The sequence below is a fragment of the Colossoma macropomum genome, unplaced genomic scaffold (assembly GCF_904425465.1).
Source record: "Colossoma macropomum unplaced genomic scaffold, Colossoma_macropomum, whole genome shotgun sequence".
Lineage (NCBI taxonomy): Eukaryota > Metazoa > Chordata > Actinopteri > Characiformes > Serrasalmidae > Colossoma > Colossoma macropomum.
The window spans coordinates 14,376,368-14,393,540 of record NW_023494808.1 but is presented as its reverse complement, the minus strand read 5'-3'; the positions used below and the strand labels follow the sequence as shown (position 1 = coordinate 14,393,540).

Here is a 17,173-nt window from a genome sequence, read left to right as displayed (position 1 = left end):
TTCTAAAAGACACCACCAGTTTCCTGTAGAACACCTTCAGATCCCATTAGGAAATCATCAAATGCATTTGGAATCAGCCACTGGTCACCTTTTAAACCGTTAGGATCCTTTACATTGTAATATCGACCCATTAAAAAAGCTAAAACATCACACAACACATTAGGGACCAACAGAAACACTTAGTGGTTTCTATGGGTTTTTCAGCAGGGTTTGCATTGTACACATCACAACCACTGGTTCCTATCACCACCACCATAAAGAAATCCAGATTTCTCTTCAATGAACAGTCTCAAACCACTCTGTATGACTTTGCATCTCAGTGATTAAATTATGCAGGAATTTAAAAAAAAGTGATGGAATTCCCCTGTAAGTGCACTGTAATGTGCTATGTGCTATTTTTCAACACACTGACTTACCTCTGTAGTTTACTGTAGGTTGGGAAGGGGTAAGGGGGGTGTTAAAACAGAATGGTATGGGCATCGTGGCCCCGGGCACCTCTGGCCCATGCGCACGAGCTAATAACACAGAAGCAAAGCCAGCTGACAGATCCGCTGCTGAGATTTAGAGAACATATCAATTCTCACGCATCACATGGAAACTTCCTTGGTTTCTTCGTCAGCCCTATGAAGCACCATAAGGACTGAAATGGATTCGTGCCCAGCAGAAGGATGTGTGTGTGTGGGTCTTCCTCATGACGCGGGCACGCGCAACTCCTGCGCGGATCTAACTGGGAATAATGACTCCACAGGACTGATGCTTTCAGTGAGTGAAGCTTTACTGGCTTTATTATCAATGAAATGGGGGACAAGTTCGAGCTGCTCAAGACGGCCAAACGGAGCGCTCAGCGTCAGAAGGCGAGAGAGGGGAAAGCGCGGCTGCGGGTCATCTTCCTGGATGACAGCGAGCGGGTTTTTGAGGTCGAGGTACAAAAAACTACTCATATTCTCCCTGAATTTCTCCTTACGCTTTTGATTATGCACAGGAATGTTCCCACTGTGTCATTATTAAAGGGGAATTCCACCTACATTTCAAAATTTCTGCATAGTTCAGTGGTTGAGATATAACACAGGCATTCATTTTTTTTTTTGTGAAATGCTTTGTTCGTAGAGAAAATTACCGACTCAGTTTGCTTTACAGTGGTGGTGATAGGAACCAGGGATCCTGGTGTCTACAATGCAAATGTAATCATTTTATTTATTATCCAAAACCACCAGCTTTCTTTTAGGACTATTTTGCACTCTTCTTGTATCCCGCCACCATTAAAATAAATTGATCAATACATTTTAGACCAAACTATCACAAAATAATGTCTCATTTTATTTAATAACGTTCCGTGAGGGAGCTTTTAGAGGCATTAAACCTCAGACGTCTGGTTCCTTTCCCCACCACTGTGGAGAATTCTGGCTCGGTAAGTTTCTCTAGAACGAAGCATTTCACACCAATCCTCTCTGAATGACTTTATGGGCATGTTAACCATTCAATTGTGCAGACATTTAGCAAAAATTGGTGGAATTCACCTTTAACACCAACCGTGCCGAATGAACATATACAACGTTCATTAATGTCCAGTTATAAACCAATGAACGCTGTTAATTCAGCAGTTATTCCAGCACTGCAGTTTTGTGTATGACGTCATACATCAAAATGAAACTCTCCTTATTCATTAATTCTTTCTTTCTTGCTTGCTTTCTTTGTTTGTTTCTTTCTTTCTCAGAAAATAAAAGGGTTTTACTAAATTTTTTTGGGGTTTAGTATCCAGTTTAGTACCTTTTTCTGAGAGTGAAAGTAGTAATAATATAGTATTTATTTATTCATTCATTTATTTATTTATTTATTTCCTGTTAGAAATATGTGCAACAATAACCTTTTTTACATATTTGTCAGATGCCACAATATTTAAATGTGAGGTCAGGTTCCTGAACAGAACAAAGTGTATCTTGCCAAATATACTTTAAGGAAGCTCTCATGGAGCTAAGCCTGAGGTGTTGCACTGTCCAACTAAAAATGTGTGTTTGTGTGTGCATCAGTCTCAGAGTTTGTGTGTGTGTTTGTATACCGAGCTCAGTTTAGGCTCAGCTGTGTTTTCCTTGTAAAATAGTGGCATTACGTCTCCCATTATCCACAGGGGGTGGTGTGTGCGTGTGTATGTACATGTACCTGAGAGTGTGTGTGCAGTAAGATGCCTATGTTTCGCATCTACACAGAGATAGAGGGACATGACAGAAAAAAAAGCCTTGCTGTAATTGTTAGAGAGGCTGAGAAGAAAGGGGGAGAGCAACAGAGAAAGAGAGAAAGAGACAGAGAGGGAGAGAGAGAGAGAGAGAGAGTTGCCATTAGGCATGTGTTTGAATAGGGGTAAATATCCAGGCCTGCGCTGGACACAGGCTCAGCCTGGCCCTGTTCCAGATTCTATGTCAGCCCTTCTCTGCCTCCTCAGGCAAAAGAAGCAATTAGCAAATGAGTAGGGAGGAACAGAGAGAAGGAGAAGATGAAAGGCAGATGACATATATTTTTTTCTTTTTTTGTGGGGGGAGGGCAAGCTTTTTTTCAATATGGAGTAAAATCAGTTGTGAGAGAACTGCCTCTATTTACCATCCAACAAATACAAATTTTTCCTGGTACTGGCACCATTGTACGAGCTTTATTTTGGGAGGAGAGAAGGAAGGAATGGAATCTTCTGTCCATTACTCTATTATGTTTTCTGTGAGAGCTTAAAAGTATATAATAATAAATTACAAATAAAAGGTTTAAGTGGAAAAAATAACTATTATATATCTCTGAATAACAACGGTGAAAAGAAAATTCATATTTCTGGAATATAGAACCCAGAGGTAAACATGAACAGGGAAAATAAAACAGGGCCTAAAACAGAACCTTGAGGTACACTTTAAAAAAAGATCTTCAAGGGTTCTTTAGTAAAGACAATGTTTATATAGAACCATGAACACTGATGGAGAATCTGTTGTATATGGTTCTATGTAGAACCTTTTTAAAAGTGGTGCTACATAGCAACAGAAAGGATTCTGCTATTGTTGCTAGCTTGACATCATAACATGCCAATATAGAATCAGGAACACCCAAAGAACTGTTTGCATGCTTAAAGCGTTCTTTGCATCGCAAAATGGTTCTTCAAGTTGTTGGAAAATGTGTTATATATGGCTCTATATGGAACCTTTTTCAAAAGGGTTCTATATAGCACAAAAAAAGGCATGTTACAATGCTGAGCTTGTAACAACAGAACCCTTTTTGGTGCTATATAGAGCCCTTTTGAAAAAGGTTCTATATAGAGCCATACACAGCACATTTTGCATCTATTTGAAGAACTATTACACAACGCAAAGTATCCTTTAAGCATGCAAACGGTTCTTTGAGTGTTCATGGTTCTATAAAGAACCATTGTCTTTACTAAAGAGCAAACACAAGACAAGGTTTCAGAACCTCTGTTTGAAAGCATTTCAGTAAAAGTTCAGTGTGTTCACTGTCATTCAAAAGTTTGGAATTATATGAAACTGGTTGCAGATAAATGTAGAAAAAAATCTCCAGAATGCCTTGTCTTTTTTAAAAATGATTGTCCAACCTGAAAGCACTTAACTTGGCATGTATTGAGTGTAAATAGTCATTGTAATATATATTTAATCCTATAAAACTACCCTTCAGTGTCAGGTTTATAATGTTTAAATCTACATCATATATGATTGAAGTCTGTGCAGTAGTGTATACTTTGTATAATTTTTCTGTAAAAAAAGAAACTGATATTATTTAGTGTCATTTAGTGTATAGCTCTCAGTTGGAGTGATAACAGTGTTTACTTCCAGTTTTAATGAAACTGAAGCTGCCAGCTGCTTGTATAGTCATGAGCTAATAGTCGAGTACAAATCAAACTTTAAGGTACTAACTGTTGTAGCTTTAACGTGACTGTTGAACCACCAATCAGATTATGCAGTTGTCTTAAGTTTTGCACTGATGCTATGATGCTGCTATGTGCTTCCATAACAAGTAATGGAAGCACATACCACACCACCTGGCATCGTGCAAACATTACATAAACTTACATCACAAGTAAGGAACATTTTTGCCTTCTCCTTTAAATTTGCCTTTTCAGAGATACTTGTTTTTCTCAGGACAGCATTAATAAAAGTTTGTACACACATTATTACATAGAATGTTTTCTCTATGGCTGTGACGTTCAGCCAGTGTGTAATAAATGTTCACTGTGCTCTTCACACATTAACTTATTAATAGTATACTACTTGTAGGTTAGAAGACTGCCTCACATCAGACTGCTTGCATTATTAATAACAGTGTCAGATAATGCACAGCCCTGGAGAAATGTGTGAGATGTTATGTCATGTCCAGTGCAAGACAACAACAATACATCTAGGGAAATGGGTCAGTTTAGCATGCTCAGATGCATTATTTGACAGCACCTTTGTTTTTTAACCAAAGCCAGTGGCAGAATTCCTTTTACAAGACCACTGAGATGGAATGATTAAAGTGGCCAAAGATAGAAAAAGAGGCCAAAAGTGTGTAGCAATTTTAATTAATGATTAGTGAGTTACTAGAGCTTTGAGTAGTGATATAAAGAAGTCAATATCTTGTCTTCTTTTTTTTTCCAAGCATAATTTTCTCTTGCCAATGAACTGACTGACTCCTTTATAATATGTTCAAAATAAGATTCAGTTTGAGTATCTGGGCTTTGAGGGAGTGTTTAAGCTTAATTTGGCCAATGAACCATTTGTTTTATTTGCCATCCAATATGTTCACAAATGTCTTCTTCCGCATCTATATAAAGACATATTACATTTGTACATCTCTTCAAGCTCTTTCATGCTTGTTGCCAGTTTTTGTCATATTTCTTAACTGCTATAGAGGTTCACCATTAGAAGTATGGGAACTTCTGGTATACCCATTTTCCTAGGGACAGTACATCATTTTACAGTGATGTGAAGAAGTAAGTACACCCCATTATCAATAAAGCATCAATAAGTTTCTCTTTTTTGGGACATGTGTAGGCATATCAGTATTTGATCATCAGCTACACAGTATGTATGGATAAATGTTACATAATAGAACAAAATACAAAAGAAATTTGCCTTTGCAATCATTTATTTAAAAGTATAAAAAAAAACTTACTTAAGTACACAAAAATGTCTTTGGTACTGTGGCCAAACAACTCTATCTTTGACTCATCTGCCCATGGTGCAATGTTCCAGAGTCCTGGTCTTTGCCTAGATATTGATTAGCAAACATTAGTCTTTTCCAGATGTTCTTTTTAGACACCAAATACTTCCTCCTGGTGCACCTCCCATATAGTTCACATTTGTGCAGTCTTGTTCTAAAGGTAGATGTATGCACTGCAGCTACCTGTAGATCCTTTGATGAAATTCTGGGGTTTTTAAAGACTTCTTTTGAGCATCTTACATTCTACTCTTGGTTTAAATTTGCTGGGGCAGCCTGACTTGGACATATTGGCAGTGGTTCTAAATCTTTACTTGCAGACGATCTTCCAGACAGTGGAGGGATTCATTTGTAAGATTTTGGAAATACTTCTATAACCCATTCTCAGACTTATAGGCAACTACAAGCTCCTTCCTGAAGGCCTCAAACAGCTCTTTAGATTTATGCTTGATGACACCCCAAACTCCAACAACAAAGAGCAAACCAGACCAGACCAAATTAACTGAAATATATAAATGGGGTATACTTACTTTTTCCACATAAGAAAATTGTGTTTCAGTTTATTTCAATTATATAAAAGATGACAAAAATGTTAATTTTAAGTATCACTTGTTAAATTATCACCTTTATCTATCAACACTGTTTAAATGAAGACTACATATCTGTATGTCCAAACATGCTGAAAAAGTCTTAACTTTTCACAGGGTGGACTTGATTCTTGACATGACAATATGTGATCAACACAGTCAAAGCCCCCATTTACACCTGGTCACTTAATGTGACTAGTATCTGGACTGTATCCTGATAAGATTTTAGACACAAGCATTTACACATGGTAGGCAAATGCTTCTCTGGTTTATCGGACTATAATCCAATTGCTATGTGGGATGGAATATGCAAATACGATCATTATGCAGCAGCCAAGAACCAATTGTTTATCCGTTCAGCGACTTCTTAGCCTATGCTAAGGTTGTAAGTTGCCTGCATTGTGTTTTGCACAGTAGTGTCTGTCTATATTGTTATTAAAAATTTTCAATTCATGCCACAATTGTTGGCTCACCTAGAAATTCTTAAGAGTGAACTGTACTGTATATTCCCATTCATATTTAATGTTTTTAAGTTCTCCTGAGTTATTAGGAACACTTAGTGGTCAGACATGACATCCGGATTCACTGGGGAATATATATGAGATAAAACACAGGCCATATTCCCTCACCCATCCATCATTATGAGAAAGACCTGAGAATACAGCAATGATGTACAACAAAAGGCTGTTAAGCTGCATGAATCAGGAAATGGCTACAAGAACATGCTCATGTCCACTGTCAGGGCAATAATTAAGAAATTTAAAACAACTGGAGATGTTAAGAATAAGGTGACCAGATTTCTGAAATGAAAACATTTCATTTACAGTTCAGCAGTCAATGTATCATTAAAATATCCAATTTTTTTATCTATGAAATAAAAAAGGGGGGACAGTTCTGGTTTCATGTATTTTGACCATGGTAACTGTAGTACTGTAATAAACTATTGTGAAGACTGACTGATAAAATAAAGGACTAACTAAGTAACTTTGTAAACCATGTGAGAAAATCATATAGTAACCTACCATATGAAGTTTAAAAAACATGATGTGCTATTTGTGGTATAGTAGCCTACATTCAAGTTGATTATATGCCTATACAAATCAAATAACCTACCTATCACCTGGTAGTATGATTCGGTCCTGTAACCACACCCTTGCTTTTAATCCCTGGATCACCTCATGTCTTGAAAAGACATTTGGGGTTGATGTGGACTCGGATTTGACACTTGCTGGCTTCTGGTCAAGTTTTACACAGCAATATTGTCTAAAACTAGGCGTACAAGCGGTAGAATAAAGCAATAAGCTTATCCTACCACTTATAATTTGGGATAATTTTGACAGCACTTCAACCACTTTTCTTCAGAATCTTGAAATATTTTTGATGCAATCAGAGGCTTTCTTTTTTGGAAATAATCTCAGGGCCTGACTTCATCTTATATTTGAAATCCCTCTGTGTAGCTGACATCAACACTTTTTACTGTTTCATCTGTCATCCACTTTGATTTTGTTGTCTTTTTCGTTTGTCATACTCTGTGAATACTCTATATTCATTCTATGCACTGTACTTTAGTTTTATTCCTCCTTCAACTGACCTTATTCTAGTTCTTCTCGCTCCAAACTCTTTTTTTCCATCCTCATCTCTAATTTCGTCTGTGACAAGATAATATCAATGTTCTATTCCATACTGTGACAGTAAATATAGGGTTCAGGAATGTTTCCTCTCTCTCTCTCTCCCTCACACACACACACACATACACACACACAAACAAGTACACACACTCATCAGATAACAACCCTATATTTAAAAGGGGGTTGAGCGTCACATTTGATTTTGTGTGGGCAGTCACTGCTGACTTGGTTTTGTGAGAAAGATCAAAGACCAAAGATCAACGCTTTACTACTCGGATTACATCAGGATTTTGTGTATAATTATTTATATGTAATATAAAAGAAACTAAAGAACTTAGAAACAAGCTCTTCAGAGCAGTGAGAATATTACAACATGCAGGATGGTGGTTCTCCAGGACCAGGATTAAAAACCATTGCCATTGGCATTATTTTTGTTCCATTTTCCATTTTTATTTTTCTTTATGACTGATGTAGTTGTAGCAGGAGTGTTGTCGTTGTTGTTTAGTTTTACTTGCTGCAAATGTAAAGATGTTTGACCTCTCCATGTTCCATGCCTGACTGTCCTGCAGCAAAAGATCCTGGGCTGTGATTTCTTCAATAAGGTCTGTGGTCACCTAAAGCTCTTGGAGAAAGAATACTTTGGCCTGGAATTCCGTCACCACAACGGCAGCTATGTGAGTTGATCCATATGACCACAGAATGAATGCCCACTTGGAATCAGCTTCTTCACTACCACTCTTGTTAGTGTGACTAATATGAATTTAATAATCAGAAATAGACATGTAGTGGGATGAAGCTTCTCCACTAGGGGGCATTCGACACCATTAGCGTTCCTCACTGAAAGAGAGGAAACCCATAGCAGCAGGATTTCATGAATATACGTACAGTATATTTGCAATACAAATTAGCATTGATTTTAACTTGAAATATTTACTGAAGGACTCACTAAATATTTTCCTTTAGATACCTCACAAGTGTGTTAAAGTTAAAACTGCCATAAATGATAATAAACCCAGTGTGTGAAGTGAATGTACTCCATGTGTACAGCTTGGTGCCAAAATATCATTGCAAACCCCATAGGAGCAGACACAGCATTATCATAGCAGTTGTACTTACATACACAAAGGCTTATTATGAAATGTTATTGTTCAGTTGAGCCTAATTTATTGCTTAGGCTTATTGCTTAGATAGGAAATAAAAAAAACTTGCAAAGTGCTATACATGACTGGACCAAAATCATAACAAAAGGCCTGTATTCACCCATGTTCTATAATCCTAGATATTAAGGTGGCCCTATTTGTTGTCATTACCTGTAGTGCAGTTTCATCACAACAATTTTTACATACATTTTTACATTTTCAGCCATAACATAGTGGAAAGTGTTCAACATACAGATCAACTGTCAAGACTATATAGTTGACACAGGAAAAAAAATAGATTTAATTTTTATTTGACTTATTTATCCTTTTAGGTGTGGCTGGAACTTCTGAAGCCACTGGCTAAACAGATCAAGAGTGAGTATGCTGTATGTTTTGTCTATGTGCTCCCAAATTAAATAATAAAATAAATTGAACTGGAAACCTGAGGCTGAAAAAGGAAAAATTATGAGGAGATATTATGGGCAGTGGTAATTAGGTATTGGTCACTTTGTGAGGTTTAGGTAACTTTCTGTCTGATCCTGTTAGACACCAGTGATCCGGCATTCCGTTTTATTGTGAAGTTCTTCCCACCGGACCCAGGCCAGTTGCAGAAAAGCTTGACCAGGTACATGTGTGTGTGGGGGGGTCTTTTCATGAAGATGGATATTTGATGTTTATATATGACGTCTAATGCAGTGTTTCTCAACCCTGGTCCTGGAGGCCCACTGCCCTGCACTTTTTAGTGTTTTCTCTGCTCCCAGCACACCTGATGCAACTAATTACCCCATTAGCAGCTGATTATTGAGTTAAAGTGGGTGTGTTAAAGCAGAAAAAGCACAAAAATGTGCAGAGCTGTGGGCCTGCAGGAACAGGGTTGAGAAACACAAATCATTTGATTGTTATATTGCAGAGCTTCCAGGGGAGGCATGTATCTGCTAATTCTTGTACTTTCCTGTAGGTATCTATTTGCCCTTCAGATAAAACAGGATTTATCTAATGGGAGCCTCACATGTAATGACAATAGTGCTGCACTGCTGGTCTCTCATATATTGCAAGGTAAGCTATTTATTCACTTTTACTATCAGGCTGAATTCCAACTTGGGCTAAGTCAGGTTTTGGCCCGTATAGGTACAATAAAGCAAAGGACAGCATTTCCCCAGTTCTTTATAACAGCAGTTATAATAGTGATGGAAGATATATTGTCTGTAATGATATTGGTGTCACATGGTGTTTATTGATGGAAACAGTAAATGCAATTGATGTCATTTGCTGGGTGCCTCAGATTGGCCCTTATTCACCAATATCTTCCATTTTTCTTAAATTTGTTCACAATTTTAAATTTGTTCAAGAATTGTTCACACCTTTGTACTCTTGAGTGTGTGTAGATTCTGTTCTTACATAAGAACAAATCTCAAATAAGAGAACACTGGTGAATGTCAGAATCTTTGTGAAAACTGCACAAGTGGGTTTACAGAAGAAATTTCTTCTTAAGAACACTTGGCGAATAATGCCCATTGTTTTGAAATACCAATTAAAAATACATAAAAAATGAAATAGTAAGGTCCCTTTCATTCTCTGTCTGGTGAAGCGAAGCAGAGCTGAACAAAATCATAGAGTAGCAGCGCTCAGGAAGTTCATTAACGCTAACTTAAATGTCATTCAAGAATTTGTGGTTCATTTAAAATATTTTAAATAATAATAGGGTTAGTTTTGAAGACTACACTGTTTTATATTCTGTCCCTCCCTCTCTCTCTCTCTCTCTCCCTTTTCTCTCTTTTGTCTTTGCAGCAGAAATTGGGGATTATGATGAAGAATTGGATGCTCATCACTTAGAGAACAAGCAATATGTGCCAAACCAGGAGTACCTGGACCATAAGATCATTCGCTTTCATAAGAAACACAGGTACACATTACCACTTTCACAAGCAAAGCAGATACTCTGATCGCTGTGTGTGTTCTGGAGGTAAAAGTGTGAAGCTTTCCAGAAATTCACATCCAGACCACTATTGAGCAAAGTAAGGGACAAGAGTGGCAGGAAAAACCCTCATGAGAAGGAAATCTTGAGAGAAGGCAAGTATTTGCAACAGCTATGGCACATTTTGCATTTTAAGATTTCTGTTTATTTTTTGTCTAATTTGTTAAACTGCAAATAAATAGAAATTGTTCACTAAGATTTGGGACATATGTTTGTTTCCTGTAGAGGATGTGTTAACATATTTTCACTTGGAAAATCATCAGAACATGAAATTTGACCAGAGCTGTTCAAACTTTTGCATACGATTGTATACTATGTACAAATAAATGAGGCAAAAGCTTACAGTTAATTATTAAAGGTGGTATACATGTATGTCCTCGTTCATATAGCACAAAAGACCCCATATCTTTGACTGCTTCTCTGTGGAGCTTCTTAAGAAGTATTTTATTTTTTCCAATTTTACAAACCGAGGGCTATTTTGGACCCAGTGTTTCAAGGCTAGTAGTTTAGGATGCTTCATCTTAAGCAGTATTATGCCAAACAGGGTAAGAAAAACCAAACAGTAAGACTGTACTGCTGTCCAGTTGCACGTGTCAGGGACAATTTCAAAGATTGCTAATTTTGCACAAGCGCTAGCTGTTTGTTCTAAGAAACCAAAAATGGATTCAAATACAGAGGACCAAAAGTACTTCAATTTTTATACAGGAACAAACATTTGGGATAGATTTACCATGACCTCTTACAGCAGGGTTGTCCAAACTGTTTTCAAAGCGGGCTGGATCATACCATGGTCAGAATACCTGAGGGCCAAAAACTTGGGTACCTGCAGTAGTTTCTCTCCTGAATATTTATTGTAATGCCCATTCTTTGTTTCATGTTTATTTATATTAAATTCATTATAGTCTGTTGAAATATGAATCACACGCATTTGCTGTGGCTCTTGATGAAAAAAAAAATTCAAATTTCAATCTCGCCAAAATCGCCAGTTCTCAAGTTTGTGTTCTTAAGTTTGTGCTTTATAGCTGTAGTCTTGACTAAATGTCATTAAGTAAATGAAATTGCAGGTCAAATCAGAGAAGAAAGACTCTTAAACTTTAGTAAACTTCGTTACCATAATGAGGTGCATTAAACTGTAATTTATGCTGCTGCTGCCACCATCAGGTGAAAGGAAAAACTGCAGCGTACAGGCTGTCGGGCCAATTTTAACACACTTTAAAACAGAAGCCATGGGACAATTGAAATCTGTCTGTACACTGCATTTGGCCCTGGGGCCAGACTTTGAGTACTTCTGTTGTACAGATAAATACTTGGAAATACCACTTCAAGGAAATAAAGGAGTGTCCAATCTTATAAGAGACAGTGTGGCCTCAGGTTTTCACTTTAACAAAGCAAGAGAACACATGATCAACTGTTTGAAAACTGAGACCAGCTTTGAGGAGTTAAATCTGGTGTGCTTCAGCTTGGTTGAAATAAAAGCCACACTGGCCATTTGCAGATAAGATTAGACATCCCTGACTGAAAGTGTCTGCTTAGTCCAATGTGTGCTATATGCAAATTTACCTTCCCCTTACATATCACTTCCTCCCTTTGGGCCATTATAATTTTAAGAGAAGTCTGAAGTTTGGCCAGTATCATAATATACTCTGTATATTAGAATGATACATTTAAATGTTAGAGGGATCAGGAATATGATCATACCTAGAGGCTGGGCTGCAACCTGAAGAGATATTTTATGTACAAAGTAACAAACTTGGAGCTATTGAAAGGAATGATTCTGTTTTCATGACCAGAGGTCACACTCCTGCCCAGTCGGATGTGCATTTGCTGGAAGTTGCGCGGAAGCTGGACATGTATGGCATTCGACCACATCCTGCCCACGACGGGGAAGGCATGAGGATCAATCTGGCTGTCACTCACATGGGTGTACTTGTGTTTCAGGTAAAAAGCATAAATAATTACTCGTCACTGAGATCATCCATTTTTTTCCAAAGCTGGAGCTGCTGCTTACTATTGCAATTTGACTAGGGTAACACAAAGATCAATACCTTCAGCTGGGCCAAGATCCGCAAGCTGAGCTTCAAGAGGAGACACTTCCTTATCAAACTTCACACTGAGGCTGGGGTAAGAGTCAAAGGGATATGTTTTTCATTTTTCCAAAAGATATTCCCTCAGTTGATGTTTTCATGATGGTGGTACAGAGCTCTGTCCAACAGGACAGTCCAACATCTCCTAGAGGCATTTGATTGAAATCTGGTGAATGCAAAGGCCATAGCATTTGATTTACATCATTTTTATGCTAATCAAACCATCAGGGAACCCTTGAGCCCTGTGGAGGGGGTCACTGTTATCCTGAAAGGGACCACTCCTATCAGGATAGCAATGTTTCATGATAGGATAAAGGTGATCAGATGACCTTTTATTTATTTGCAGTGACCCTTCTCTCTACAGAGACTCAAAGTGGACCCAAACCATGCCAGCAAAAATGCCCCCTCACAGCATAACAGAGCCACTGCCCCAATTCCTCCACTGTTGGGGTCAAGCATTCAGACCTGTACCATTCTCTTGGTGCACAGCATACCATTCATCCACTTGTGGAGAATATGACTCATATAACAATATATTTTTTCCACATTTCTGTAGACCAGTATTTATGGTTTTTGCACCACTGATCTGCTTACAATTACGTGAGCATCACAGTCACTGAATGTATGCTTTTGACCATAATTTCAGCCCTATATACTCATGTTTTTCCCATATATGTGAATGGAGATGTCACTTTAGTGAATGTTTCTGTTTAAACACTACTAGTCAGCTGAGCAGTCTTTGTCACTAAAGCTCCTTCCATCCATGACCTAATAATGAACCTCTTTCAAAGTCTCTTAGATCTTTTCCTCTTTCCATTATGATCCAAATTCAAGGTGAACAGAGCCTGTTCAGCATTTTATACATGCCACAAAGCATGCCAGGATGTTAACTGCTTAAGTATATCATGCAGTACACCTGTCTGAAAGCATCTGCACTTAGGTTTAATAATTCTAACCTCATTCTCTTTATGATGATATAAATAATGTATTTTAACCATACCTAGATTCCACAGTAGTGTGTTTTATATACAGAATACAGTTTCAATTGTTCATCAGCATCCACATCCCTTATTATTTGGTACATGGAAAAAACCAAAATGATTTATATGATGATACCAAAGTCTGGACCCACCAGTGGGTCCGTTGATGTTAAGTAACTTTCTATGACATCGAAATAATCTCAATTCGGTGTGAATATTTGTCTCTGTGTCACAGCCTTCACGGAGGGACATGGTTGAGTTCACCATGGCGAGTAGAGACGTTTGCAAAACCTTCTGGAAGATGTGTGTGGAATACCATGCTTTCTTCCGTCTGGCTGAAGAGCCCAAGCCACATCAAAAGTCCCTCCTCTCCAGCAAGGGATCCAGCTTCAGATACAGGTACAGTAAAAGAGAACAAAAGAGAAAAAAAACAAGGTAACATATTATATTTTTCATATTTCAACATTAAGTGAGGTGTTGAAATCTGTAGCCTCTTCATGCAGGCCCCCTAGTGGTCTACACATTGATCACTTAAAGAACCATCTAAGCAATGACCTTATTGTTGTGAGATCACATGGCCGGGAATCGAAAAGAACATAACTGGCCTTGTTAGTGGCTAAATGAACTATAAGACATAAAACAAAATACTCATATTTTTTATGTTGATGTCCTTTGCTCTCTTTAATTTAAAAGCTGTGAGGAAAGTTTTTCACTCTTTTTCAAGTAAGCTTGTCTTCTCAAGAATACTTGGTTTGCTTCAGTGGCAGGACACAGAAGCAGCTCCTAGAATGTGTAGGAACTGGAGATCACAAACACTTACCGTTTGAGAGGTAAGCAGTACAGTATTGTTTGACTATGGCATCTATTTGCAAAGCCTGATTTCAGCAAAGCCTTTGTTAGTTTAGTATAATAATGAATGTGTGCCTTTCCTCTATGTTTGTTATGTCATTTTCAGACCACACTGCAAATCTGACCACAAATCTAGGCAATGCAAATCATCCCCTGACTTACTCACCGACGTTTCCAAACAGGTATGACATGAATGGCAACTGTGGAAACAAGCTTTTACATTTTACATATGTGTAGGTTTGCCAACTCCTTCCAACAGTAATCTGGGACATCTGGGGCTGCATAGCTGTTAAACTGGCACTACATCTGTTATATTATATTATAATTGTTATATTATAAGAGAATTTCAAGTCAGCTGGTTTTCTGTTGGTTTAGAGTGAAAAGTGGCTAAAAGCAATTGATGTAACATATTGGGAAGTAAAAGTCTGCATCCAACCCTGCATTTGCCTACCACAGTAACATGCTTAAAATTGTAAGTTGATTCAAATAAGAGCTTCTGCCAAACGCATAAAAACCAAATGCATACTTGGGTGTGGCTTGCTATCCATATAAGACCTACAGTTGTATACAAAACTTTGGGCACTCCTAGTCAAAATACACATGAATAGAAGTTAACGTCACCTCTGCATGGAACAGACTTGTTTATTTTTTCTGATGTTTCTATGTTAAATTCAGCAAAAAATAGTAATTGTACATTAAAATTTGTAGAAATTTGTCATATTTAAGTTTGTTCCATGCAGAAGTAGCATTAACTTCTTTGCACTCAACAAAAAATCAACAAAATCAGGGGTGTCTAAACTTTCACATGCAATTGTATATAAGTGAAAGAGAAGGAAATGGGTTCAGATCCTTCATGGTCACAGCACATTCTAACACTAAAAATGTTACAATGTTCCTTTTAATATATGTTAGTCTAGTTTTATTCCCATTGTTTTTTAAAAATTAAAACCACAAAGAATCTCAACCATCTTTTTGTAATTTTGTTAGTCAAAATTCAGAAAAAAGAAAATAGATGAGCCTGGCACTGGACAGAAGTATTTAGATTAACCAATGATAACTGATAACTACTGTTAGAGGCCTGTCAGAGTAACAAATTAGATCAATGAAAAAGTCAGTTACTGGCCAGTAGCAGTGTTACAGTGTTAGTGTTACAGTGACTGTTCCTGACTACTTTTAGAGGTCTATCAGAGTAACAAATGACAAATAGATCTATGAAAACCAGTGACTACTGTTAGAAGCGTATCACCGTAACAATAGTCCTTGAGTCTCCAGTTTGAGTGTTGACAACCCTTTGATATATATATATATATATATACATATATATATATATATATATATATATATATATATATATATATATATATATATATTTGTCTAAGGACCTTTATGTGTGTTTCTGCAGCTCTATGAGCAGGCCTATCCATTTCCCCACTTTGCTGTTTCTGAGCACCACATGGATGTGTTTTCTGATGAGCTTGAGAGATCACGGCCCTTGTCAAGAAACCCTGCCTTCTCAAGCAAGTCTGCATCTCCGAAGCTGCGTTCATTGTCCACTTCGGGAGTGGAGCGTCGAGGCAGGGGGTCCCAAAGACCGCGGGCAAAGAGACGCCAGTCCCCCAGCGCTCAGCACCTGGTCCTCCTGTATCCCAACAGCCCCCATCTGCAATTCCACCCAGTCCTGCCAACATTTCCTCTTCCAGCTTACCCATACCTGCTTCAAGACCACACTTCTTCTTCTCTGGACCGCCTAACACAAGCTCATCAGAGCCTCACTCCTCTGAAGCATTTGTCCAGGCAGACAGGCCACTCTTCTTCACCTGCTTCTTCTCTTTCACCACCACGACGGCAGCATCATCTAGAGAGGCTCCGTCTTTCTGGACTGGGATTGGCCGGATCAAGGCCATACCCCCTATCAGGAGGAGATGAGGGGGTGGGCTTGAACAGAAGGCTCAACACGGGAAGGACGGAAGCAGGGCACTACAGTGATGACTCCACCTTTCAAACTGGATTACCTCGTCGAGCCTCAAGCCAACCAAACGTGAAATTCCAGAGACCTACACTTGCTTCCTCTGCTGCGGCCCATGCTTCAGAGTTCCGGCCTCTGGGGTATTATCCTCATCTTTCACGTCACCAGGTTCCTTCTAGACCCACCTACCTCCCTCTAAGCACCACCCCCTTGCCAGAAAGGCCCACCTCTTTGTGTGTACTTGGCACAGGGAATTACAGCGATTCAGACTCTGACCCCTTCTATCCCTATTACTGCCCTGCTCTGGGCAAAGTGGTACATTCCGGCCCACTAGCACGCATGCGCTTCTCTTCTGGAAGCCTGCAACTAGATGAGGAAGAAGGGGAGGAGGACGAAGATGTGGACAATCAGAGTGAGGGGGAGAACAGTGCCCTCACTTCTGTCAAGGTAATGAAACTGTAGCTCTACTCGTTAGGGCAACTTACTTTCACAACTTGCACATAGTTATTGAACTATAGTCAGAGTAAGATAATATTCTGATAATATTTTCTTGGGCAATAGTCAATAGGCCTAGCCTGTTCTCAACAAATCCAGTCACCATGATTTCTAAAATGTCTGGAATCGTATAATTTCAGTATCATTTTCTGCTTGTATGTACAAACCATGTGTAAAAGATTATGTCAGCAATTTCTGCCTCATCTTATGTTTCTAGTTATTTGTTTTGCAAGTGACTGTCTTGTATTGGAAGCACTCTCTCCTTTCCCCACAAGAGGTGTGGGTGCATTTT

The 17,173-nt window shown here is 38.4% G+C and overlaps 1 protein-coding gene across 1 annotated transcript; it reads left to right on the top strand.

Moving 5' to 3' along the window:
• The first annotated feature begins 797 nt into the window (after positions 1-797).
• On the top strand, positions 798-17,111 carry LOC118798058 (FERM domain-containing protein 7). Its single transcript, XM_036557379.1, has 12 exons — positions 798-923; positions 7,963-8,067; positions 8,865-8,907; positions 9,079-9,157; positions 9,491-9,588; positions 10,321-10,435; positions 12,298-12,445; positions 12,533-12,628; positions 13,807-13,970; positions 14,333-14,401; positions 14,527-14,602; positions 15,823-17,111. The coding sequence occupies exons 1-12, from the start codon at positions 798-800 to the stop codon at positions 16,846-16,848; spliced, it is 2,145 nt and encodes a 714-aa protein (XP_036413272.1). The 3' UTR covers positions 16,849-17,111.
• The last annotated feature ends 62 nt before the right edge of the window (positions 17,112-17,173 follow it).

Bases quoted from the DNA above. Each gene is read 5' to 3' on its own strand.
- LOC118798058 (XM_036557379.1), top strand. From the start codon at position 798: ATGGGGGACAAGTTCGAGCTGCTCAAGACGGCCAAACGGAGCGCTCAG. The intron at 9,589-10,320 runs GTAAGCTATTTA...TTGTCTTTGCAG, and splicing joins GGTCTCTCATATATTGCAAG to CAGAAATTGGGGATTATGAT. The intron at 12,629-13,806 runs GTAAGAGTCAAA...TCTGTGTCACAG, and splicing joins AACTTCACACTGAGGCTGGG to CCTTCACGGAGGGACATGGT.